The sequence below is a fragment of the Zingiber officinale genome, chromosome 3B (genome assembly GCF_018446385.1).
Source record: "Zingiber officinale cultivar Zhangliang chromosome 3B, Zo_v1.1, whole genome shotgun sequence".
NCBI lineage: Eukaryota > Viridiplantae > Streptophyta > Magnoliopsida > Zingiberales > Zingiberaceae > Zingiber > Zingiber officinale.
The window spans coordinates 130,447,229-130,471,549 of NC_055991.1; the positions used below are offsets into that span (position 1 = coordinate 130,447,229).

The window sequence follows — 24,321 nt, forward strand, 5'->3', positions numbered from 1 at the left end:
CCTGCACCGCCCGCGACTTTCCGTCAACGCCCAGTCCACCGCGACCGGCCTCCGTCCGACTCAGCTTCCGGACGGGATCAAATTTGGCGCCGTCTGTGGGAACACAACAACCTGTTCCGGAGCGTGAAGATGGAGGACTCCGGTCGAAGCTCTAGCCGGAGAATCAACGTAACTATGATTGCGGGGGAGTACGAGCTTTTCAAGGAGGTCAGGAAGCAGGCCGCCTCCGAAAGACAAGGCACAGTTTCACGACCTCGCCTAGCCCCTGAGGCATCCAAAGAACTAGCTCCCGCTTCCGACAGGAGCTCAAAGAGGAAGCAGCCGGAAGAACTCCCGCGTGCTTCATTCCGAGAGCCCCGCCGCGATTATCATCGGTCCGGACCTCGCGGGCGTAGTCCAAAGAAGGAGGAGCCGCCAGCCTCAGTGGCGGAAAGCTCTCTACACCCGCCTCGGGATTCAGGAAAGGGGAAGGTCGTGATCATGGCTGAAGATCTGCCCGAAGATCCTGACGATAAGGTACCTTTCTCTGCCCAGATCTTGAAAGAAAGCCTGCCGCGGGGTTACCGAGCCCCAAACATTGGAGAATATGATGGGAGCAAGGACCCAGAAGAGCACCTGAGAAAGTTCAAGAACGCGGCTATATTGTATCAATATAGCGATGCCGTCAAATGCCGAGTCTTCCTGCACACTCTGTCTGGATCGGCGCAGAAGTGGTTCGATGGATTGCCCCCAGAATCCATCAGCCGCTTCAGGGACTTCAAAACGGCCTTCCTGCGCCGTTTCGCCAGCAGTCGTAAGTACCAAAAAACCGACCACTGTCTTTTTGCTCTCAAGCAGGAGTCAACGGAGCCCCTGCGAAGCTACATCAATCGATTCAGTCAGGTAGCTAACGACGTCCCCTCTGCCACCTCTGAGATACTGATGAGCGCCTTCTCCCACGGATTGCGAGAAGGGGAATTCTTCAGGGATCTCATCAAAAACCCCGCCCGGAGTTTTGACGATATGGTAGAGAAAGCTTCGTGCTACATCAAAGTGGAAGAAGCGCAGGCCGCCAGGCGGAAAGCCGAGAAGACGGTGGCACCAGGTAACCGACCTGAAAGAAGAGCACCACAGCCAGCCCAGCCCTTCCAGCGCATCCAACCCAGGCCTGCCCCCCAGCCCGCTCAGGGAGCCAGGCCAGCTCCGCGAGTCGCCGCCATACAAGCGCCCAGGCCTGGACCAAGGGGAGCACCATATTGCACATATCATCGATCCAGGACACACGATCTCAGCAACTGCTTCCAATTTGCCCGGGATTCCAGGCGAGCTGCGGAGCAAGGCTTGCCCCCCCCCCCCCCGGCGCTGGCGCCCCAAATACAGAGAATGGAGGAAGAACGGGCTACAGCTGGACGTGCTCGGCAGGCCCGACCTAGCTGGCCCATCTAACCAAGCTGGCCCCGGCGAAGACCGAAGAGACGCCGGAGAACTCGATAATCGGGGCAACGTGGCTGTGCGAGAGATTGGTATAATTTCAGGAGGGCCCACTGATGGAGACTCAGGCCGAGCACGTAAAGCACATAGCCGGCGACTATATGTAGGGGCCGTGGGATGCAGCTACGAGCAGGCATCTGACCCTGTCCTCAGCTTCGGGCCCTAAGACTTGGAGGGTTTAGAGCTGCCCCACGATGATGCCCTCATAATCAGGGCCATTATTGCTAATAGCCGAGTGGCTCGGGTCTTTGTGGATACCTGGAGCTCGGTCAACATTTTATTCAGGGCTGCGTTTGAGGAGATGCAGATCGACGCCGCTGAGCTCCAACCTGTAACCACTTCCTTGTACGGATTTACAGGTAATGAAGTCAAACCCATGGGTCAGATCAAGCTGGCCATTTCCATGGGCACTGAGCCATTGGTGCGCACGCGGAGGAGCACTTTCATTGTGGTGGATTCGCCTTCCTCCTACAACGTTATCCTGGGAAGGCCAGCCCTGCATGAGTTCCGGGCTGTCGTTTCCACCTTTCACCAGAAGATCAAGTTCCCGGTCGGCGAGCAGGTTGGAGAGGTCAAGGGGGAGCAGAAAGTGTCTCGTAGCTGCTACATAGACATGGTCCGAGTAGAGGCGCGCAAAAGCCGGAGGACGCAAGATGGGGGAGTACACGCTATCCAAGAGGAACCGCTACCTATTACTGAAGAACCGATCTCTTGGGAGGAGGTCCAGCTACACCCCGACAGATCGGAGAGCATCACTCGCATCGCCAGTGACTTACCTCCGGAGCTTAAAGCGGAGCTGATACAGTGTCTGAGCCGCAACCGAGACGTCTTTGCTTGGTCGCCAGAGGAGTTGCCCGGGGTCAGACCAGAAGTAGCCGAGCACAAATTGCATATTATACCCGAGGCTAAGCCAGTCAAGCAGAAGAAGAGAAACTTCCCTGCCGAGCAGAATAAAATTATCCGAGCTGAAGTAGAGTAGCTCCTGAAGGCTGGACACGTTCGAGAGGTGCAATTCCCGTCCTGGCTTTCTAACGTCGTATTGGTGAAGAAGCCTAACAACAAGTGGAGGGTGTGCATAGACTTTCGCGACCTCAACAAAGCCACCCCCAAAGATTGTTACCCGCTCCCGCGGATCGATCAGGTGGTAGATTCAACTGCTGGCTGTGAAAGGATATGCATGATGGACGCTTATCAGGGATACCATCAGATACCCCTGGCTAAGGAGGATCAGGAGAAGGTTAGTTTCATAACAGCTGATGGTACTTTCTGCTATACTGTCATGCCGTTTGGGCTCAGGAACGCTGGAGCTACCTACCAAAGGATGATGGACAAAGTTCTTCGGAGTCAGATCGGGCGGAACGTAGAGGTCTATGTTGATGACATCCTGATCAAGTCCCCCCTGGCGTCCAGTCTGATAAAAGATGTAGAAGAAACCTGTGGGACTCTGAGGCAATATGGGGTGAAGCTGAATCCCTTGAAATGTCTGTTCGGGGCCAAAGGAGGGAAGTTTCTGGGCTATCTGGTGACCGAACGAGGGATAGAGGTCAACCCTGAGAAGGTGCAAGCACTTCGGAACATGCAGATCCCTCAGAATCTGAAGGAGACGCAGAAGCTGGTCGGCAGGATAACAGCCCTGTCCCGATTTATCTCCAAATCTGCAGATAGAGCGGCGCCCTTCTTCAAGGTGCTCAGGAAAGCGGTCAAGTTTTAGTGGACGGAAGAATGCACACAGGCCTTTGAAGAGCTGAAGCAGTACCTGGAGTCTTTGCCATCACTGTTCAAGCCTGTTGTGGGAGAGCCCCTTTGGGTCTACTTGTCAGCCACCCCCGAGGCCGTGGGGGTCGTGCTAGTTAAGGAGCAGGATAATGTACAACGGCCGGTGTATTTCTTCAGTCATCTATTGAAGGGGCCGAGTCTCGGTATACGGCCCTGGAAAAGTTGGTCTATGGACATATTCTCGTGGCTCGGCGTCTCCGACCGTATTTCTTGGTGCACCCCATTACCGTCTTAACGAACAGTACAATGGGCCGAGCTCTCACCAAGGTGGAAGTGACGGGTCGGCTTATCAAGTGGGCAACTGAGCTAGGGGAGTATGACATACAATATCAGCCTCGAACCGCAATCAAAGCACAGGCTCTGGCAGATTTCCTGACAGAAGTATACCCAGCGGACTCAGAAGAGGTCTAGAAAATCTACGTGGACGGATCGGCTACCCATCGGGGGAGTGGCGTAGGAGCACTACTCATATCCCCACGGGGAGATATCATGCAGTTGGTCGTGCGGTTAAATTTCAGAGCCACCAACAATGAGGCAGAATATGAAGCTCTACTAACAGGCCTGCAAGCAGCTCGGCATGTGGGGGCGAGCCGAGTCATCATATATTCCGATTCCCAGCTGGTAACGCAGCAGACAACCGGGCAATTTGGGGTGAATAGCGAAAGGATGCAAGTTTATAAGGAGGCTTATGAAAAGATGAAAGGAGAATTCAAGGAGGTCACAGTCACGAAGATTCCTAGAGCTGAAAATGAAAGAGCGGATGAGTTGGCTAAAATGGCTAGTTCCCTGAGTACATGGACGCTCGACCGATCTATAGCACAGACCTTCCTTGTAGCCCAGATAGATTTACAGAATAACGCGGGAGAAGCAATTGATTGGAGAGCGCCCATAATGAGCTTTCTTCAGCAAGGAGCCATACCCACCAACCCCGAGGAAGCGCGTATGATCAGGAGGCAAGCCCACTCTTATGCAATGATTGGGGATCAGCTGTACAAAAGGTCTTTCTCCATACCTCTACTCAAGTGCCTGAATATGGAGGAAGCGGACCAGGCCTTGCGAGAGATACATTCGGGGTGCTGTAGTAATCACGCTGGGGGAAGAACGCTGGCTCGGAAGGTATTGCTGGCTGGTTATTTCTGGCCTACCTTGCATAAGGACGCACAGAGGTTGGTGAATACTTGTCTATCATGCCAGAAGTACCAGAGCTTGACGCACAGACCTACAGAGCTGCTGAGAACTTCTACAGTATCCTGCCATTTCGACCAATGGGGCATGGATATCATGGGGCCTTTCCCGATGGCTACCGGGGCAGAGGCGCTTCTTGTTGGTAGCAGTAGACTACTTCTCCAAGTGGGTAGAAGCAGAAGCCCTAGCCAGAATCACTGAAGATGCGGTGATCCAGTTCCTATGGAAAAATATCTTTTGCAGATTTGGCTTACCCCATAAGTTAGTGTCAGACAATGGTAGACAATTCCAGGGGCTCAGGATACAGAATTGGTGCAAGGGGTTCGGCATAACCCAGGCCTTCACCTCAGTGGCTCATCCTCAAAGTAATGGTCAGACCGAGATAGTCAATCGGGAGATAGTACGCGGGCTTAAAGTCAAGCTGGATCACATGGGGGGCAGCTGGGTGGATGAGCTCCCAAGCATTTTGTGGGCCTACCGTACGACGCCCCGAGAGAGCACAGGTCTGACACCTTTCCATCTAGTTTATGGTAATGAAGCGGTGGTTCCCCTGGAGGTCGGGATACCTTCTGTAAGAAGGATGATGTACGACGGAGAGAACACCGAGCGGCGGCTGGCTGAACTAGATGAAATTCGTGAGCAAACAGCTGCCAGGTTGGAAGCCTACAGACAGAGGATGAGACAGAACTATAATAGGAAGGTGATCCCTCGGTTCTTCGGAGAAGGTGACCTGGTATGGAAGCAGATAAAGCCCTTAGGGGAAGTGACGAAGTTGGCTCCTCAATGGGATGGACCGTACAAGGTTATCAAGAGATTGGCATCGGGAGCCTATTATTTACAAGACGCTCAAGGAAGGAAGTTGGATCGACCTTGGAGTGCCAACTACCTACGGCCCTATCGAGTTTGAGGGGGCTGGCTTTGTGGACGTAGGTCGGATCAGACGAGGGGCGTGGAGGCAGTAGGATAGTCAAAGTGAAAACTCGAAAAGACATATGTACATGTAACGATTTCCCAGTTTAAGTGGCTAGTACAGATCATTTGAAAGGAGCAAAAATCTCCTCCGGAAAGCCTTGAATGATTAGGTTGTGATTCAAGAAGTCTGCTGGGGGGATGGAGCTCAAGAAGCCCTGCGCGTTCAGTTGCCTGATAACTCCAGCCGCTGTATATGGCACGGTCATAGCAAAGCGTGCCCCAGCCTGGGATAGAAATTCAGGAGAGGTCAGATACGACATTCGGCTTCGCAAGCAACGAGCTTCTTCTCCCTCTTGATAGGCTGACAAGGCAATAGACACTCCCGTCAAAGCCGCCCGAGACTGAGACAGTTCCTCCCTCAAGGCCTGCAGCTTTGCTTCCTGGGCTGCCAACTTAGCTGCCTGAACCTCCAGCTTATTGTCCTTCTCCCGTAGCAGGGTATCTCTGGACTGAGTCTCCCCAACCTGATGGGTGAGCTGTTGCTGATGTCCCGCTTCTTGTGCGGCTCTTTCTTCACGCACAGCTCGGAGCTCGTCTCTGACCTGCGTCAGAGACCTTTTTTGCCGCTCAGTCTGGTTGGTTAGAGCTCGAATCTCGGCTCGCAAGGCATGGCTGGCTTGATCGGGATCATTCAGTTGTAGCTCTAGTTCAGAGACTTTGTCCCGGAGGTCTTTGCTTTCATGGTGAAGGGTGTGGAAGGATTGGTTCAGCAACAGGGACTCTGCGTGAGTCTGGACCATGAATAACAGCCCTCAGTTAAAGCAAACTCGCATTCAGGAGAAGGAACAAGGTACTTACTTTAGCCCAAGACTTCGAGAACCTATCCATTTGAGCTAAGGGCGACAAGCTACCCATTTGATTCATGCTCTCTGCCCACAAGCTGTCAAGGCAGCCTTTCATCGCCAAGACGCTAGTAGAGACATCATGTCGTCGAGCCTGAGCTGCTTCAGAGGGGATAGTGGTCCTATAACAATGGCGGGCAGGTTGAAAAGGGCCGGCGGGTTGAGAAGGGCCTGCGTCCGAGCCGGGAGGAGCAGGAGGCGACTCGGGAGTGGGCTCGCCTGATGCCGGGCCACGTTGCTCAGCGGGGCTGTCCTCCTCCTGAGGAAGGGGGGCAGAACGAAACGCAGAGGATCTTCCCCTGTAGGGGTTGGGGGAGGCTGCCAGGGAAATAACGCAACAATAACAAGAGGAAATGATGTTAGAGCCAGCCATGATGACGGCAAGGAACACTGCGGTGATAAGGGGACAGCATAGAGTCTGCGAGAAGTCAGACCTGGTCTTCGGCGCCGTCTTTGAAGTTGGGGCTGACCATCAGAGCCAGAATCGTCAGAACGAGGTAGACCCTGGGAGGGGACCGTGGCATCGCCACCCGCAGCGCCTTGACCATACAAGTTTCGACCCGCGCGATGAAGAGCCGCGCGACCCCGTCGGGAGGCCCGGGGGGCTCCTCGGAAGACCCACCTAGCTCGATGGCTAGCCTGAGCGTGACCCCGATCCCCGCTGGGGGCAACCTGTGGAGAAGGAGCTTCATGCGTAGTGGGGTCGGAAACGGGTTGGACTGCTGCCCCGGGGGAAACGGGGCCGGGATAAGGAAGTAGCCTCCTCTCCAAGATTACTCGACCACGTCGCATTATTTCCAGATCGTCTAGAGGCAGGGGCAGAATCTCTGAGGCACGATGCAAGGCCTCCGCTGTAGGCGTTGACACGGAAGGTTATCCTTGTAGAGAAAACAAGCGTAAGCAGGGGAGAAGAGCCAAGCGCGGATTTACCTAATGAGCGCGGCGCCCCGGAGAAGGAGGGATTCAGCCGGAAAAAAGAAAGCATGTCTTCAGATAGCAGTCTCGTCAGATCCAGGCACCAAAGCTCCATTCTTGTCGCCGCTACAGCATAGGAGAGGTCCATGTGAAACTCTTCCAACGCCGGGGGCGGAGGAAGTTCAGGTTGCCAACGCATAGGTCAGTCTGTCTCTTCGGGAAACCGGAGAAAAAAGAAATTTTTCCTCCAGTTGGCGTGAGGAGAAGGAAACGGGAGAAAAAGGCAGTTTGACTGCGAGCTTGAAAGTCAAAAAGGCCATCGGCACGCCGAGCGAGGGCGAAGAAGCAGTGAAAGAGGGGAGCAGACCAGGAAACTTCGCAAACCTCACAGAGTATCACGAAGCCGCATAAAATCTTTATGGAGTCGGGAGTTAACTGACCTAAGGGGATGTTGAACTAGCGGCACACTCCAGATAGGAAAGGATGTGGAGGTAGACGAAGGTCAGACACAAATTGCTCAGTGAAGAAAGTACACGAACCCGGCGGAGGATCGAAGTAAAGGTTTGCAACAGTAGGAATGATAGGGCGGAAGCTAACAGGGATTTCATAAGTGTACCGTAGGTCATCCCAATCTAACTCGGCGAAGTTCGAAACGCCTGGAAAATGCTCCGCCAACAGAGAGACCCAGGAAGGAGAGGTCATGGCAGAAGATAGCGCCTTAGAGGGTGGAGAGGACAACCGCAAAGAAGCGCCGAAGGGGAAGGGACTGATCGCCGCAGGGTTTCAGAGGAAATTAGTCGGCGGCAACGACGTTTGAGTGCTCTACTGTGATGGTGAAAGAAAGAGTCAGATGATACTTATAGGTATGGTGGGCGGAGGACATTTTCGTAAGTTAACAATGGACGGTAGATGTCGGGTCTGGAGTAGACGAGGAACGCTCTGTGATGAGCTTCGAGAAGATAGCCAGGGGCATTAAGGGAAAGACAATGGCTCGATATACGAAGCGCCCCCCTAGGAAATTGTTTCAAACAGGACAAAAGTGTACGGAGGGGTCACCAGAAGGCGGATAAGTCAAATCAGCGAGCCGCACGGACATGCGAGGTAGCCTTTGGCCCAAGCCGGCTCAGTAGAAGGGCAGCGATGGGGGAGAAGCCACGTAGCGAAGGAAAGTAGACAAGGGAAATCTGATCATCAGAGCTCGGCCGAAACCAACGAACAACTGCCCAAAGAAAACAAGCTACAAGTACGCGGGGGGGGGGGGGATCGCAGGGGAAATCGGAGATAAGCAGGCCGAGGTCAGTACGATTACACAAATGCCACCAAAGAAGAGCCGGTAGCAACGCATCAAAAAGCAAGCGGCATAACATAGTTCTAGTTACACTACATTCGGAGAAGGAGGAGACAGGTTATCAGGAGCCGACCGAGGGGAAGCCGGGTCGGCTGGTTCAGCAGGAGGAGGGGCAAGGGCTTCAGAAGCTTCGGGGATGGCGACAGGAAGATCCTGGGGAGACACCTCTACGGGGGTTGGAGCGGCAGCAGGAGGAGGAGCAGCCTGGAAGAAGAGCCCGTCATCCGCCTCGAAGGAGGGGAAGGTGTCCTGCGGCAGTTCCCGGGCCAGGCGAGCAGTATCCAAGAAAGTGGCGGGGGGCGCTGCGCGCAAATAACCTTGCTCGAAGGCTTGTCTTACCCCGCCAGCAGCCCCGTAACTCAGCAGCACAACCATCCAGCGCCCCAGCTTCTGAAGGAAAAAGGAAGAACGAACATAGGCCAAGCGGTAGGCCTTCAGCCGCCCGAGCTCTCCCGCCAGGTACTCTGCCATGGCGTCCTTGTCCTGGGTAGCCTCCGCGCGAGCTGCAGCCAGGTCACTCTGGCCCTGAGACACTGCCTCCTGGGCCCGCGAAAGCTCCGCCTGCAAAGATTGAAGCTGGGCCTGGCAAGCTTCCCACTGAGCTCGCAGGGTGGTTTCCCGACCCACAGCGGCATTGGCCACGGTTTGGGCTTCAGCCAGCCCCGTTTGTAGGAGATCCCGACTTTGCTTCAGCAGGGTCAATTCCCTAGACTAGGCAAGCAACTCTGCCTCTCGGTTTTTCAGTTCAGAGGTCGCCGCTTGACGGCGTTCCACTTCAGAGGCCAGGAGGACTCACTCGCCTTTAAGGCCGCCTCCAATGCCCGCAGTTTGTTGAAATCGGAAGTCAGAAAGGGCCCGGGCGGAGGCCGCTGATTCCCTGGCGGCATGCAGACAGGAGTCCAGGCCTTCCAGGGAGGGCTCAGAAGGAGCTGTGAAAGATGAAGGGGGTTCCAGTTCCCGGAGACGGGCCTTGAGTGCCACATTCTCCCATTCTAGCTCGGCCGCTCGTTGGACTACGCTCAGACTCGCCGAGCAGGTCTGCAAGTGCCCATAGGAGGGGAAAGGAGGTTATGGAAACACACACGCACACCCAGAAGAAGGAAAGAAGGGAAGAAGGGACTCACCGCGACCAGAGAACAAGCAACCTGATCGAGCTCTTCCAGAGGGTATTCGCTTTCCCAGAACTGCCGATGAGCCGCTTGCCAGGAATTGGCCAAGGCCCCGTGGAAGTCGACCCTGCCAAAAAAAGGGGATGAGGTAGCAGCCGGCACGTTCGCCGGGTCAGTCGCCGAAGGAAGCCTCAAGAGGGCCCTAAAGGCCCAGTTCGGGGAGGGCGGTTCAGAAATAGGCACGGCCGAGCTCGTTGGTATCAGAGGGGAGGAGGCTGGAGGAGTCAACGAATCCAGGGGTTGGCCACCAGAAGGTGAAGGCGGGGCAGGTAGCACGCGCTGGAGTGGCACCGTAGTAAGTTGGTCTGACGGCGGGCCTGCCACCTCCAGGTCATAGGCCTGTTCCTGGCCCAAACTTGTCTCCTGAGCCGAGCTCGTGCCCGAAGACTTGGAGGGGGAAGAAAGAACCACCACGCGTTGGCGCTGTGAAGGTGGAGGAGAAGTGGCGGTGACTGGGGCCGTCCGTTTGCTATTGCGCGTCACACGCAGCCGCGGAGTAGGACGGAGAGGAGGAGCCTGTCTAGTGGGCGAAGAAGCAGTCGCAGGTTGATCGGAGGTGTGGGACAATGCTGGGTCTGCAGCGCTGGGAGAAGATAGCACTGCGAGCGGCGGGGCAATCACAACATCAGAGGTCGGGGGTGCTGGAAGTTGAGGATCAAAGGCAGCAGCTGGATCAGAAGGTAGGCCTGGTGTCAGCTCCTGATGCAGGGCTTCCAAGACAGCAACTGCGGGCGTCTCTTGGCAGGCGAAGGAACGGAGGATAGCAGCCGCTACAAGAATAAAAAAGAAAAGGCACCTCAGTTAGCGAAGAGCGGCGTGCAAGAATAGACAACTTACCAAAGGGAGCTCCGATTTCTGCAGGGACGGGACTAAGACCGAAGGTGTATAAAATGCCTTCCAGCATCAACACAGACAAGCGAACAAGAACACCGGTCAACTTGTCCGCAGTTGCAAAGCAGGCAGATTCATGAACATGTAGGGGGAAAGCCGAAGCAGGGAGGGGGCGCCACTGAGAAGACCCAGCCAAGGGGGAAGGTGGTTTAAGAAAGAAAAAGCGGGACCTCCAGCCCTTATTGGAAGAAGGTAGGCCGTCAAAGAACTTAAAGCCCGGCTTGGCCTGAACGTTGAATATCCCCGCCTCGGCTCGCCGGAAAGAGTAGAAGTGCTGGAATAGGTGAGGCGTCAAGGAAATTCGATAGATACGGCATAAGATGACGGTTCCACAGATAACTCGAAATACATTGGGAGCAAACTGGGAGACGCCGATGCCGCAATATTGGCACAAGTCTGAAATAAAGGGGTGCAAAGGAAAGTGAAGACCGCCCATAATCTGATCTCTAAAGACAGTGATACAGCCTTCAGGAGGAGACGAAGGATGTTCATTGGGTGATGGGAGTCGAAGCTCATATGAGGAATCCAATTGCAGAAGGGATTGCAATACCGACAGGTCACGGTGGTCCAAATCCGAAAGATAGCATGAATACCAGGGGAGGTCCTTACCATCCATCGTCGCGAGGAAGAAGCAAGCAAGAAGGTTGGAGGCGAGAAGGATCACAGGCCAGGAACGATCAGAAGGGCAGAGGGGTCGCGAGCTCAGGCCGGAAGATGGCAAGTTGCACTAACAAAGACGAGCACGGAGGAGGAGAGGAGGAGAACGAAGCGTTGGAAAGAAAGCGGCAGATAACCTTTAGGGTTTATAAAGCCCATTCATGCCTGAGAAGCATCGAGAATCGGGCCGAGTATCTTTTTGGGTAACCCGCCCCGCGCCGTCTGAAGGGAAGTAAGCACGGAGGCGTACGAAAAAGGTATGGAAACTGACGTCAGGAAGCGTGGACCATAAATGCAACGGACAGGTGTCAGCATAAGAATAAACCTATTAAAGATAGGCGCGGCGGAGTAATCATGACAAGGTATGGCTCTAAAAAAGAGGCATCCCTCGGTAAGGTCGAGTGGGAGATTTTACAGAGCTGCAAGGGCTAGGCAATCCAGTAGGGGTCGCGCAGGGAACAGAGCTGATCAGCGGAGGTTAGGAAGGCACGGGTTGGCAGTCAGGGGAGCTGCTTACCCGGAGTAGCTAGGCAAGCATCTCGGTGGAGACAGCCCCCAGGCCGGTTCGTTACCACACCAGCATGTAAAGGCACGCGAAGCTCCCACAAGCTAGAAGAGCGTTGCGTGCCCAGGGCCGAATAAGGTTCACGTTCCCTCTCTCCCGCCCACATCCTATACTATGCATGATATGCTTGCAGGAAGACGAGGGACGCGGCAGAACGAGCGCAAAACTGGCGAATAACGCCCAGCCCGGTAGAAGTAATTAAGGTGGTTCAGATGAGGCAAATGGAGGCTGAAGAGAGCATCACATCTGTGCTGCTAGCAAGGAGGGTCCAGCAGGTCTCGGACCAGCGCCATCGCCATCGGTCTCGGACCGGAGTATCATTACTGGTCTCGGACCAGCGCCATCGCCACCGGTCTCGGACCGGAGTATCATTACTGGTCTCGGACCAGCGCCATCGCCACTGGTCTCGGACCGGAGTATCATTACTGGTCTCCGACCAGCGCCATCGCCACCGGTCTCGGACCAGAGTATCATTACTGGTCTCGGACCAGCGCCATCGCCACCGGTCTCGGACCGGAGTACCCAGACTCTCGCCCCAGTGCGAGTTATAAGTGAGCTCTGTCCTCACGCCCAACGACCTTCTTAGGTCGGCTCCCATGCGAGAATTAAAAGTGAGCCCCGCGCTCACGCCCAACGACCTTTTAGGCCGGTAGTCCCAAACTCTCGCCCCAGTGCGAGTTATAAGTGAGCTCTGTCCTCACGCCCAACGACCTTTTATGTCGGTAGTCCCAAACTCTCGCCCCAGTGCGAGTTATAAGTGAGCTCTGTACTCACGCCCAACGACCTTCTTAGGTCGGCTCCCATGCGAGAATTAAAAGTGAGCCCCGCGCTCACGCCCAACGACCTTTTAGGTCGGTAGTCCCAGACTCTCGCCCCAGTGCGAGTTATAAGTGAGCTCTGCTCTCACGCCCAACGACCTTCTTAGGTCGGCTCCCATGCGAGAATTAAAAGTGAGCCCCGCGCTCATGCCCAACGACCTTTTAGGTCGGTAGTCCACGACTCTCGCCCCAGTGCGAGTTATAAGTGAGCTCTGCTCTCACGCCCAACGACCTTCTTAGGTCGGTTCCCATGCGAGAATTAAAAGTGAGCCCCGCGCTCACGCCCAACGACCTTTTAGGTCGGTAGTCCCAGACTCTCGCCCCAGTGCGAGTTATAAGTGAGCTTTGTCCTCACGCCCAACAACCTTCTTAGGTCGGCTCCCATGCGAGAATTAAAAGTGAGCCTCGCGCTCACGCCCAACGACCTTCTTAGGTCGGCTCCCATGCGAGAATTAAAAGTGAGCTCCGTGCTCACGCCCAACGACCTTCTTAGGTCGGCTCCCATGCGAGAATTAAAAGTGAGCCCCGCGCTCACGCCAACGACCTTTTAGGTCGGTAGTCCCAAACTCTCGCCCCAGTGCGAGTTATAAGTGAGCTCTGTTCTCACGCCCAATGACCTTCTTAGGTCGGCTCCCATGCGAGAATTAAAAGTGAACCCCGCGCTCACGCCCAACGACCTTTTAGGTCGGTAGTCCCAGACTCTCGCCCCAGTGCGAGTTATAAGTGAGCTCTGTCCTCACGCCCAACGACCTTCTTAGGTCGGCTCCCATGCGAGAATTAAAAGTGAGCCCCGTGCTCACGCCCAACAACCTTTTAGGTCGGTAGTCCCAGACTCTCGCCCCAGTGCGAGTTATAAGTGAGCTCTGCTCTCACGCCCAACGACCTTTTAGGTCAGTAGTCCCAGACTCTCGCCCCAGTGTGAGTTATAAGTGAGCTCTGCTCTCACGCCCAACGACCTTCTTAGGTCGGCTCCCATGCGAGAATCAAAAGTGAGCTCTGTCCTCACAACCAACGACCTTTCAGGTCGGCCCCATGCGGGAATCAAAAATCAGCCCCTCTTTGAAAATCATAAGCGAGCTCGGTGCCTATGCCTAACTACCTTGCTGAGAGATGTGTCTCACTTTGAGCAGGGCGTTTTCCATAATCAGGTCAGCTACATCTAACTTTACTTTGCGCGAATTTCAAATATGCAGCAAATACGCAGGGCAAGGGATGCGGAGCACCATCTACCCTACTCCTACAGCGCCAATATTAACTACGAAATCAGGTTTTACACGTTCATCACAGTTGCAATTTTTAAGCACTACATTGACTTTATTATCCAAAATACATGCATGAAAAGAAATCATGAAGCGACTCTAGGCTCTTACACAAGGGCCTATTCCTAAAAACGTGTTTGCTAGATGAAAATTGAGCAGGAGAAACTAGGCCAAAAGGGGACGGATCTACAAGCGTAGCAGCGCAGTTCAGTAAGGGAGGGATACAGCCAAGGATACAGGCAGAAACGCCTCCTGACAAAGGAGCCACCGCGACAACTATTCCCCAGGCCAGCTTTGACTCGTGGAAGGAATTGGCCCTGGGGAACGAGCACTCCCGCGTGAAGACCTGTCGGGAGATTCAGGCGCGCTCACGGCCCAGGCCAGCTCCGCGTGAAGGGAGTCGATGACTGTTTGTTGCCGGGCGAGCGTGTCTTGTTTGTCCTCAAGAACCGCACGGAGGAGAGATAACTCTGTCTCATGCTCTCGTTGCAAACGGTCCTGGCGGCTAATTTGGTGCTGCAGATCAAACTGGTATTCGTCTTTCATCGCCTTTTCTGCATGCACGCGAGATTTTGTAAGACGATACAGGGCGTCCATGTTATGCAAGGCAGCCAACAGACGAGCTCGGTCCCTGGACAGACGCTCCAGTTCGCGTTCTTTCTCGGCAAGTTGCGAGGTGAGCTGATCTATCCGCATTTGGGAAGGTAGTTGATCAACCTCGTCAAAGGAAGGAGAATGCATTTCGGGGGAAAGAAGCAGTTAAAGCGCGAGTGAACAAAAGATAGTAGGGGAGCAGGAATGAAGAAGGATAGAGCGAAGAAGTGACCGTGAGGCTCTTTATAAAGAAGGTGGGTGGCCAAGTCAAAGCAAAGGCATGAGCGCGACACCCCAAGCGACTGGTTACGTAAGGAAGAAGGCATGGTATCCCAAGCAACGCGACACAAAAGCTGATGCGTGACGCAGGAAGCAGGGTGCGCAGAGATATGCTGAGATTATAGAGATACGCTGAGGCAGATACACAGAGATCTGCTGAGATCACAAAGATATGCCGAAGTCACAGAAAGGTGCGGAGGTCTAGTCAGTCAGACTGTCGTCCTCCTTCGACTAGACTTGTGGGGGAGGCTTGTGATACGGTTAGTGATGGAGGGGCCCAAGAGGAAAGGATTAGAAAAGTCCAGGCTATGTGGCGGTCAAAAGTCACGAGGAGGTGGCGGTCAATAGTCATGGCGACTTGGCGGTCAAAAAGGCAGGCTGACAGGGCAGTCAGGGCTCAGCATAGGCAGAAGCGGGTTGGGATCGGCAGAGCTGAGTGGAGTCAGCCCGAGCCACAGACCTGCGGTTGAGGGCCAGGAAGTACAAAGCGCAGGATGCAATTCGGTATCGGCAGAGCTAAGCAGAGGCCAAGAACTGGAAGTATAGGCCAATGGGTCGGAAGCGGCAGAGCTGATCAAAAGCAGCCCGAGACACATACCTGCAGTTGAGGGCCAGGAAGTACAAAGCGCAGGATGCAAGTCGGTATCGGCAGAGCTAAGCAGAGGCCAAGAACTGGAAGTATAGGCCAATGGGTCGGAAGCGGCAGAGCTGATCAGAAGTAGCCCGAGCTACAAAGCGCAGGATGCGGGTTGAAGATCGGCGTAGCTATGTCTAGACAGTTAGGGCTGCAGGCCTGCGAGTTGGAGGCCTGGAAATGCGAACCATAGGTGCAGGCTGATGCGGGGACACAATGGATCGGGGGAGCTAAGTAATACGGGAGCGGAGAATCTCAACGGTCCGTCAGGGGTAATCATTACATACCAACGATGCGGGCGAAGGCGAAGGTTCCTGAAACGAAAAGATGCCCTCATAGCCAGTAGTAGCCTGCCAGCTGTCCCTCATTACAGGACAAAACCCAAGTGCGAAGGCGGAGGTTCCTAACAGAAAGATGCTTTCACAACAAATAGCAGCGCGACAGGTGTCCAGGACTAGAGGACAAAGCCGGGCGTCTAACGTTTTCTGACAGAGGGGCAGGTTCTAGCAGGAGGAGGCATAAAAGGGGAGAAATCCCTCGTACGCAGGTACGCGCACACACTCCCTCGTCACTTTTTTCCACAACTGTTTTCCTTTTCTCCTTCTGTCCGCTTTTTTCTGGGGAAAAAGGACCTGACTTGAGCGTCGGAGGGCCTGATCCGGGGACTTTTTCCCTGGGTTTTGGTCTTTAACGTGAGGGGGGGGATCGTCTGAGTGTGCGCAGGGTTCTGCAGCCGCATCAGCCACCCGTGGGGAGCCTGCACCGCCCGCGACTTTCCGTCAACGTCCAGTCCACCGCGACCGGCCTCCATCCGACTCAGCTTCCGGACGGGATCAATAAGGATCTCAGACGTCGACGAAGGTATGCGCAAAACTCTACTATAGTCACAGTTACGCTGCTTCTCTCGTTGCCTGACTTGAGCGTCGGAGGGTCGTCGCCGGGAAATCCCTGCCGGCTCGACTTCTTTGCAAGTTCGCCGGGGATCTACACCACCAATCGAAGACAGCAGAGCGTGTCACGTCCCCAGCATCCGTCAACTCAACGCTCGGACAGGATGAATGACAAATCTAGATAAAAATTTAAGAATGTATAACTCTTGCAAATTACATAGTCAACGAGAATTCATTTCCTTTTGACAACTAAAGAAATGTTTATCAAAAACATAATAGAATTTTTATCAAAGGCAATCAGCAGCTTAAATTGGGTCATATCAAAACAGAGAAGCAAATTCAAAAATTGAAAATATAGTTAAGATGTTAATATATTTGAGTAAGGTACGTAATATGTTTTAATCAATAACTAGAATTAGAGGTGACTCTACTGAGGGGAAGGGATAGCTATCCCTTCTTAATAAAATATTTTCAAAAGATCCTTCTATTAATTTGCAGCTGAATGAAGCATAAAAGAATAGTTACCCTTTAATAAAATATCCTCTAAAGATTTCTTTATTAATCTACAGTCGAATATCTATTTGTGATATCTGACTTTTGTCCTCAATACAATTTTTGGATCCGCCCTTCACTAAAATAGTAGATATTCATACGGATTACCATCATAATCTTTGGTCATGTTAATTTATAGGACTTCTAGAAATCATTATATGTGACAATAATTAAACAAAATAAGCGTTAATAGTGGTCACTTTTCTTTTTTTTTTAATGAGACAAATCATTTGCTTTTGTAGAATGGGAAAAGTTCAGCTTATGTTCCTCAGAGCAACAAACTAATATTAAAAAAAGAAAGAGGAAAGAATCATCTTGTGAAACCTGTAAAATCAGACTCAAACGAAGCTCAATCAGATAAAATAATAAAATATATTCTATTTCATCATATTTTTGACAACTCAAATAAGAAAATTAGGGCTCCAGTTTAAAAAATAGAAAGAAAAAAAATAATATAAGGAAAATTTTCATAGCCCAGACTCAGACCCAGACCCAAAGTTCGGATCAAAATACTAACAAAAACGAGCAAAATTTTCAACCAAATAGTTTCCCCAATCTCTCTCGCAAAAACATGCTGGAAAAAGATACTACAATTTAATAGTTTTCAAACAAAATACCATATTCAAAATAAATCATCGCCATTATTCTTTACTACATATCAATCATATTGACTTTACCAGTTACTAAAAGGGGATTCAAAATACCGATAAAATGAGGCGAAAACGTGATTATCTGCATCAACAATGAACACAATTGATACGGTGATGAAAGGGGGCCCATCAATAGGTTAAAGTAGAATAAAAGTAGTGGACGTGGAGATCAAAGTTAAAATAATCAAAGACCCCAACCTAGAAAATAGACAAATTAAGACGGGCGGCGCATTATCTATTCGGCGGGGCATGACCACCTGGTCGGCCCAAATTGTGTCCGAATGGTCGCTCTAGGAAAGCCCGTGAGTAAGACTGATAGCCAAGCAGTAACTCCCCCGGACCACCACCTCGAGCGGGAGGCCTGCTCGATCGGACAAAGGGCAGCCCTCCGACAACAATATAGTCGAACAAAAGGCAGGACAATAGTTCTATGTGTTACGGTCAGACAGGGACTACCCGGATGAACAGTGGTCGGTCGGCCACGTGTGGACCTACAGACTATCTCATCATATCCTTTTGTGAGTTTATGCCGCTGACAGCAAAGCATGTCTAACAGGTAAATCGTACTTTAGAAGCTTCTAGACTATCACGTCAAAAAGTTGTATAGCTGCTTAAGGAATGGTGTCAGCAATATTTTTTAACATGTCTTTTTCTAAAATGCGTAGGAAAATGTACCTACACTTTGAGATGCGTGTACCAACACTACAATAACATTATAAAAAGAAGATTCACATCTACAGGCAAATATATGCGCAACTTCGTGTTCTACATGCTTTTGCTACAATTTTCCATTTTTCCTACTTGCCGAAAACTGACTTGAGTGTCGGAGGGTCATCGCTAGGAACCCCTTCCCGACCCGACGCTAACGACTTTGTGTTGCAGGTTTGCGTGGAATCTTCGTTTCGTCAACTTTCCAGCCACATCCCCAATTTACCGTCATCTCCATTTTCATATAAGATCAGCAACATTAGGAGCCGTGGAACAAATCGCTCTAGCCATCTCCGACGGCCTAAAATTCTAAAATCCAAAAAGAAATTGCAAACAAAGGCACGGATCAAGGCCCAAATTATAATTCAAAAACAGAAGAAAAAAAAAAATCAAAGGAAGGGTGAAAGCATATGTGAGGAGGCCGATGTCGGGCATGCTAAGGTGGGAAGCGGAGACGATGTATCCAGAGATAAACCTAGCCTTGAATCTGGAGCTTTGTAGGACAGCAACAGAGAGGGCGTTGAAGATCCCCGGCATCAACATGATGCCCTCCTCCTCGATGAGGCGGTGTATACGTGCTTTCTTAGATCCTTCTCGATGAGATATACTAGTGAAATTTTCGGAAGCAAGGGATGCTTCTACACATCCCTACATCCCCTTACCTCCGCCGCTAGTCACTGAGATAAATTGAAAATACTCATGAAAACTCATTCAATCAATTTAGAGTTATCATTCCATTGAAAAAAATTCTCCATAGTGCACTATGGCTAAAATTTGTGATCCTTATATACTTAATTAACCACTTAAAAGATCTCACCATTACACTTACGGACATTAAGATAGATATTAAAAAGTAAGTGGAACTGTCGTTTAGAGGACTAATCTCCCCAGCCATGTTTAATCAATTGATTTCAATTGCAGGTCTTTTATAGAATTATGATAATTATAAATTTATAAGTCATTAGTCAAGTGAAGGAGGGACCATCTAAATTCTAGCTGTCTAATAGTAAATTAGAACATGCCACTTGATAATGATTGACTAATGTATTGAATGCATGTTTTAAGTGAAATAAAATATCTATATTATTTTTCATTCGATTTACTACTTAGATTAGTTGACTTTTCAATTGTTCTCTCATCGAATGGTCACATTTGAGTGTCCAATCAACTATCAACTAGAAGCAACTCTCTCACCGGGACAATAGTTGAGTTAGGTCCTTCGTCAAACGTCTAAAGTTCGAATTCTAGCAATGCATGGGTGGGAATTTCTTCTAATCAAATGATAACCCTCAAAATATTAGTCGTTTGGATAAATTTTTATAAATTCTTTTTAATTTATTCGGATGATTATAAGAAATCTATAGGGCTAGAGGAATCATTTCTATTAATCAATTTAAAAAATTAGATATTTTGATTATATTAAATAAATTTAGAACCATTGGCGGATCTAGAGGAGAATGGGGGTGTGCTTGAGCACCCCCTTACTCTTGAAAAATTCTACCAATATGCTATAGTCCGAGGGGCAACGAGAAAGAAGATAAGCTCAAGCTCCCTTCTTTGAACATTCTCTTTCTTTTTTGTCTGGATTCGTCACTGTCTAGAAACAACTTCTTTCTTCAAGTAATTTAAGTGTTATTTTTGTCAACGATAATGGATCAAATGTTTATGACCAAATTTGATATTCGATTTGATAAAAATTTATTTATATTTATTTGACATATATAAAATAAATTAAATAAATAAGAAATAACTCATTAAACTAAATAAATAAATTTGAAAACGTGTGTATATATATATATATATTCAATTCATTAATATTCATAAAAAAAAAAGATGATTAACAATGTTCATAAATAAAATTTATGAATGGTATTTATTAACATAGTAAATAAATAAAGATAATTTTAAAATAAAAAAAGACAACTCGGTGCACGAAACTCCCACTATGCGAGGACCCGAGGAATGATTCATTGTACACAACTTTACCCTACTTTTTACAAGAGGCTGGTTCCAATTTTAAAATAAATAAATAAATTTATATTATCAAAATTTAATACAAATTTTAAAATATAAAATTTTCAAACAATCAACCAACTTAATTAAGGGGTGTATTTAATCAAGAGATTTAATGACTTTTATTGATTTTGATTTAATAATAGACTTTTGTAGAGTTTATAAATTTTTATTGATTCTTATATAATTTCATTGAATTATAAAAATAATTTCATAGAGTTTTATAGACCTTTTTGCCTTATATTTGTAAACTTTTTAATGAAAACTTATGGATTTACATAAAAGAAAAAAAAAATCTAAGATTCATTATTGTTAATATGATAAACATCGCTCCATATTCAATTTGCTATTATATCTCTCCATGTATTGACATTTGCTCGTCGTTCTTCTTGAGTATCAAATAACTGATCAAAGTAATCAACATCATGAACTTGTTCTGACAAGGATGATAAAACTTCATTATCTGGTTCAACTGAAAACTCATCAAAACGATACTCTTTACGAAGAAAATCATGCAATCCGACATAAGCCAAAACAAGCTCAACTTTTGTTGTATATAAAAATGGAGGAGTTGTTTTGAATATTTTAAACTGTGATTTAAATATTCTAGATACCCACTCAATGACATTTCTTAAGGAGGTATGATGAAGATTGAACAACTTCATTTCATTTTCAGGGTGATGAACTTGGACAGTGAATTCCTAGAGATGATAATACATATCTCGAAATGGAGCACAAAATTGACACCGATTCGGATATCCATCATCTACTAAAAAATATTTATTATCAAACCATGTTGGTGGAATCAAATGACCAAATATAAATAAACATATGCAATTTGAAAAAATTAAAAAATAGATAAAATAAGCAAGTAAGATATAGAACAAAATATATATACTTGTGGAACTTTAAATCCGTTATTTCTTGATAAATTATTTGTCAAAACATTTGAATTATGGGTAGATCTTTCTTATTCACTGAGTATATATATGAATTTTAAATTAAAGTTATAAGTTGGTAAAATATTTTGAGAAATCATTTCATGATGATTACAATGACTGTTAGTATATGTCCAAACACCACATCAATAGCTTCAATGCAATAATAATAAAAAAAATTTATTACTTATTCAAAGGAAGTAAAAAGTCTGGTACTTTCCTTTATCATCTAAATGAATAAGTTTAAGTCAAGTTTAAAATAAACTCAGATTCATAAAAAAATAAAATTAAGCCTTCAATACTTATTTCAATAATTTAATTCTCAATTTGATTTAACTTGATTATTTTATTAGATAAATTTTAAACACCAAGAAATTAGGTACCGTTGGACTCATTTAACCTATGTTTGATTAGTGGCAATGTAATTAAATTTATAATGTAAATGGACTTGAAACATAATTGGATTATATATTATCAGTCTTAATTTAAATTACAAAATTTATTAATGTTTTTTTTACGTCCTCAGTTAAGTTATTAATTGACCTTTATGTTTTTTTTCTTATTATTTTAAATGTTTCTCCAAACGAGTATGGGTAAAATGGTAATTGCAAGTACCGCGGCCACGTATTCCTCGCCTATAAATAAGATTCGGGTACTGAAGCCCTAATTTTCCAGAGCCGCTTTCTTCCATCGTCCGCCGCTGCGCTAGCAAGAGAAGCTCTACTCGGACGCTAATGGTTGGTTTCGGATCCTTCTTCTCGTGTGGTAGTGGTAGCGCGTTGTAAAGATTACGATCTTTTGTTATACATGATCTCTTTGTTGGTCTTGTTGGATTTGATTGCAGGCGGATGCTTCAGATGCGGTGGACGTCGGAGGGGCGCACCCCAAGAAGAGGACCTTCAGGAAGTTCTCTTACCGTGGGGTCGATCTGGATCAGCTCCTCGACATGGGCCTCGATGAGCTCGTTAAGCTATTCGGCGCACGTGCTCGCAGAAGGTTTGAACCTCGTCTTCTTGTGTTTTGTTCATCTCCTTTGGTTTTTCCTTTCTTTGTTTAAGAGCGAGGGTGAGACCATGCAGGTTTCAAAGAGGGCTGAAGAGAAAGCCAATGGCTTTGATAAAAAAGCTACGCAAAGCGGTATGATACCCCTTTTTTTGAATTGTCTATTTCCTTTGCATTTATCCTTTCCTTCATGAAATAAATTCAGATTTACTTGTGTTATGTTAATATGATTTGTGTTGCACCTTTAATTTTGCTTGTTACATGATAGCTGGTAATGCACATCCTTGTGACGGCAACTTCAAAGTATCTAGCATGCCACTCTTACCCTAACATAGCTACTACTGCAACCATGTGTATGTAGAAATTGTCATAACTATCAGATATGTCAAATTGTATAACATCATCAACGTGAAAAATCTGTTAGTTTCCGTACCTGGAGCAACTTATTGTATTTTTCTGTTATTTAATATAAAGCAAAGTTAATGAGGAATTAGAATAAATTAGTTACACATCTGAGTTAATAATTCTTTAGATGCTTCTGAAACATTGCAATGCTATAAGATTCAAATTCTAGTAATAAATGTTTAGAAATAAAAAAAACTAATAGAATTTGCAAGAATCTTTAATCGCCTCTAAGTTGACCGATGCTTTGATTGTTGAATGTTAAGACATTCATGTATATACCATCCAGCCATTTTTATAATGTGCTGGTATCATTTCATCTTTTGTGCTAAAACTGAGCCAATCCAAGGATTGTCATTCTTTTCCGGTTAAAATTTCAACGGCAATTCTATTAAAATAGAATACTCATTTGTTATGTATTAACTATACCCAGAAGCGAGATGCACCTCCAGGTGAAAAGCCTGAGCCAGTGAGGACCCATCTTAGGAACATGATAATAGTTCCCGAGATGATTGGGAGCATCGTTGGGGTCTACAATGGAAAAACATTCAACCAGGTTGAAATCAAGGTAACTTTTTTTATTTTTTGACATAACATTCATGTGGCATATTGCTAGGGATCTCTTTAATTTTGCTTTTTTTGCATTCCATATCTTTAATAAAAACTATTGTATTTCGCATTGTATATTGATTTGTTTATGTGGCATTACAGCCCGAGATGATTGGCCATTACTTGGCTGAGTTCTCCATCTCATACAAGCCTGTGAAGCACGGAAGACCTGGTATTGGTGCTACTCACTCCTCCAGGTTCATCCCCCTCAAGTAAAACTTGCATCAGTTGAGTTAAGAAATGTGTGACCAAGATCCTATTGGAGTTGCTATTCCACTTGGGTATTTCTTATTCTAGGCCCGTTAATGGTTTTACTTGGATAAATTATATTTCTTTATGCAATTTTTTATCGAGTACTTTTGATGTTGGAAGATTGCAAATATTTGTGTTGCTTTATTCAAAGTCCATATATGAACTTATGACTCGTTGAATCAAACTGGTTATGGAGTTTATTTGCGATCAAATTTCTTCGTGCCAACCTGAATTACTGATTCAGTGCAACTTTTGTTTCGGCTAGTTTAGCTCTCACTGTTTGCTGGAACCAAAGTTGTCAACTTGCTCGCCGTATCCACTTGATCTGCTCCATCCAATTAGCACACATGATAAAACAACTCTTTTAACCCATGCCACTCCTGCTCGATTGGTCTACTCATTCAATCTATCTGATCAACCTGTTGATCCTCTCAACCTGACTGGTTAGTTAGGTCCATTAGATCTTGTTCAACTTGATGGACTCGTTCGGCTTGCTTAGGTGCATCTAACAACTGACTTATTCAGTCCGCATAGCTCGGCTTAGCTAGCTCAATGGAAATATCCTGGTATGCGGTGGTCTATTTGATTTTTTTAATTTATTTCTGTTGAGATGGTTATAGGACGAGCCTATGACTTTTTATAGAATTAATTTTATTTTCCTCGATTTAAATTTTAAATAAAAGTTTTTTAGCAAGTATTTTTTGTTTGATGATGAAACTTTTTCACTGAATTAAGTTATTGATTGGAATGAATCCTTACATCACAAATTTTCTATGGAAATGCTTACTTTATTCCTTTTCAGCCTACATGAGACATCCAAGTGGAGTCCCTGTTTCATAAAAAGATTAATTTTCATACAAAAGCACGAAGAATGAATTTTCTAGCATAGTTCATTTAATGAATTCATTATATTCTTAAAAAAAATTCATAC

At 47.8% G+C, this 24,321-nt stretch overlaps 1 protein-coding gene across 1 annotated transcript; it reads left to right on the forward strand.

Moving 5' to 3' along the window:
- The first annotated feature begins 21,785 nt into the window (after positions 1–21,785).
- Positions 21,786–23,557, forward strand: LOC121967741 (40S ribosomal protein S15-like). The gene is made up of 5 exons (XM_042518153.1): positions 21,786–21,862; positions 21,970–22,121; positions 22,205–22,262; positions 22,963–23,097; positions 23,241–23,557. Exons 1-5 carry the CDS (start codon positions 21,860–21,862, stop codon positions 23,352–23,354), a joined length of 462 nt encoding a protein of 153 aa, XP_042374087.1. The 5' UTR covers positions 21,786–21,859; the 3' UTR covers positions 23,355–23,557.
- Positions 23,558–24,321: the final 764 nt, after the last annotated feature.

Coding starts and splice junctions, on each gene's coding strand:
- LOC121967741 (XM_042518153.1), top strand. Junction 22,122..22,204: donor GGCGCACGTGCTCGCAGAAG/GTTTGAACCTCG, acceptor GAGACCATGCAG/GTTTCAAAGAGGGCTGAAGA. Junction 23,098..23,240: donor TCAACCAGGTTGAAATCAAG/GTAACTTTTTTT, acceptor GTGGCATTACAG/CCCGAGATGATTGGCCATTA.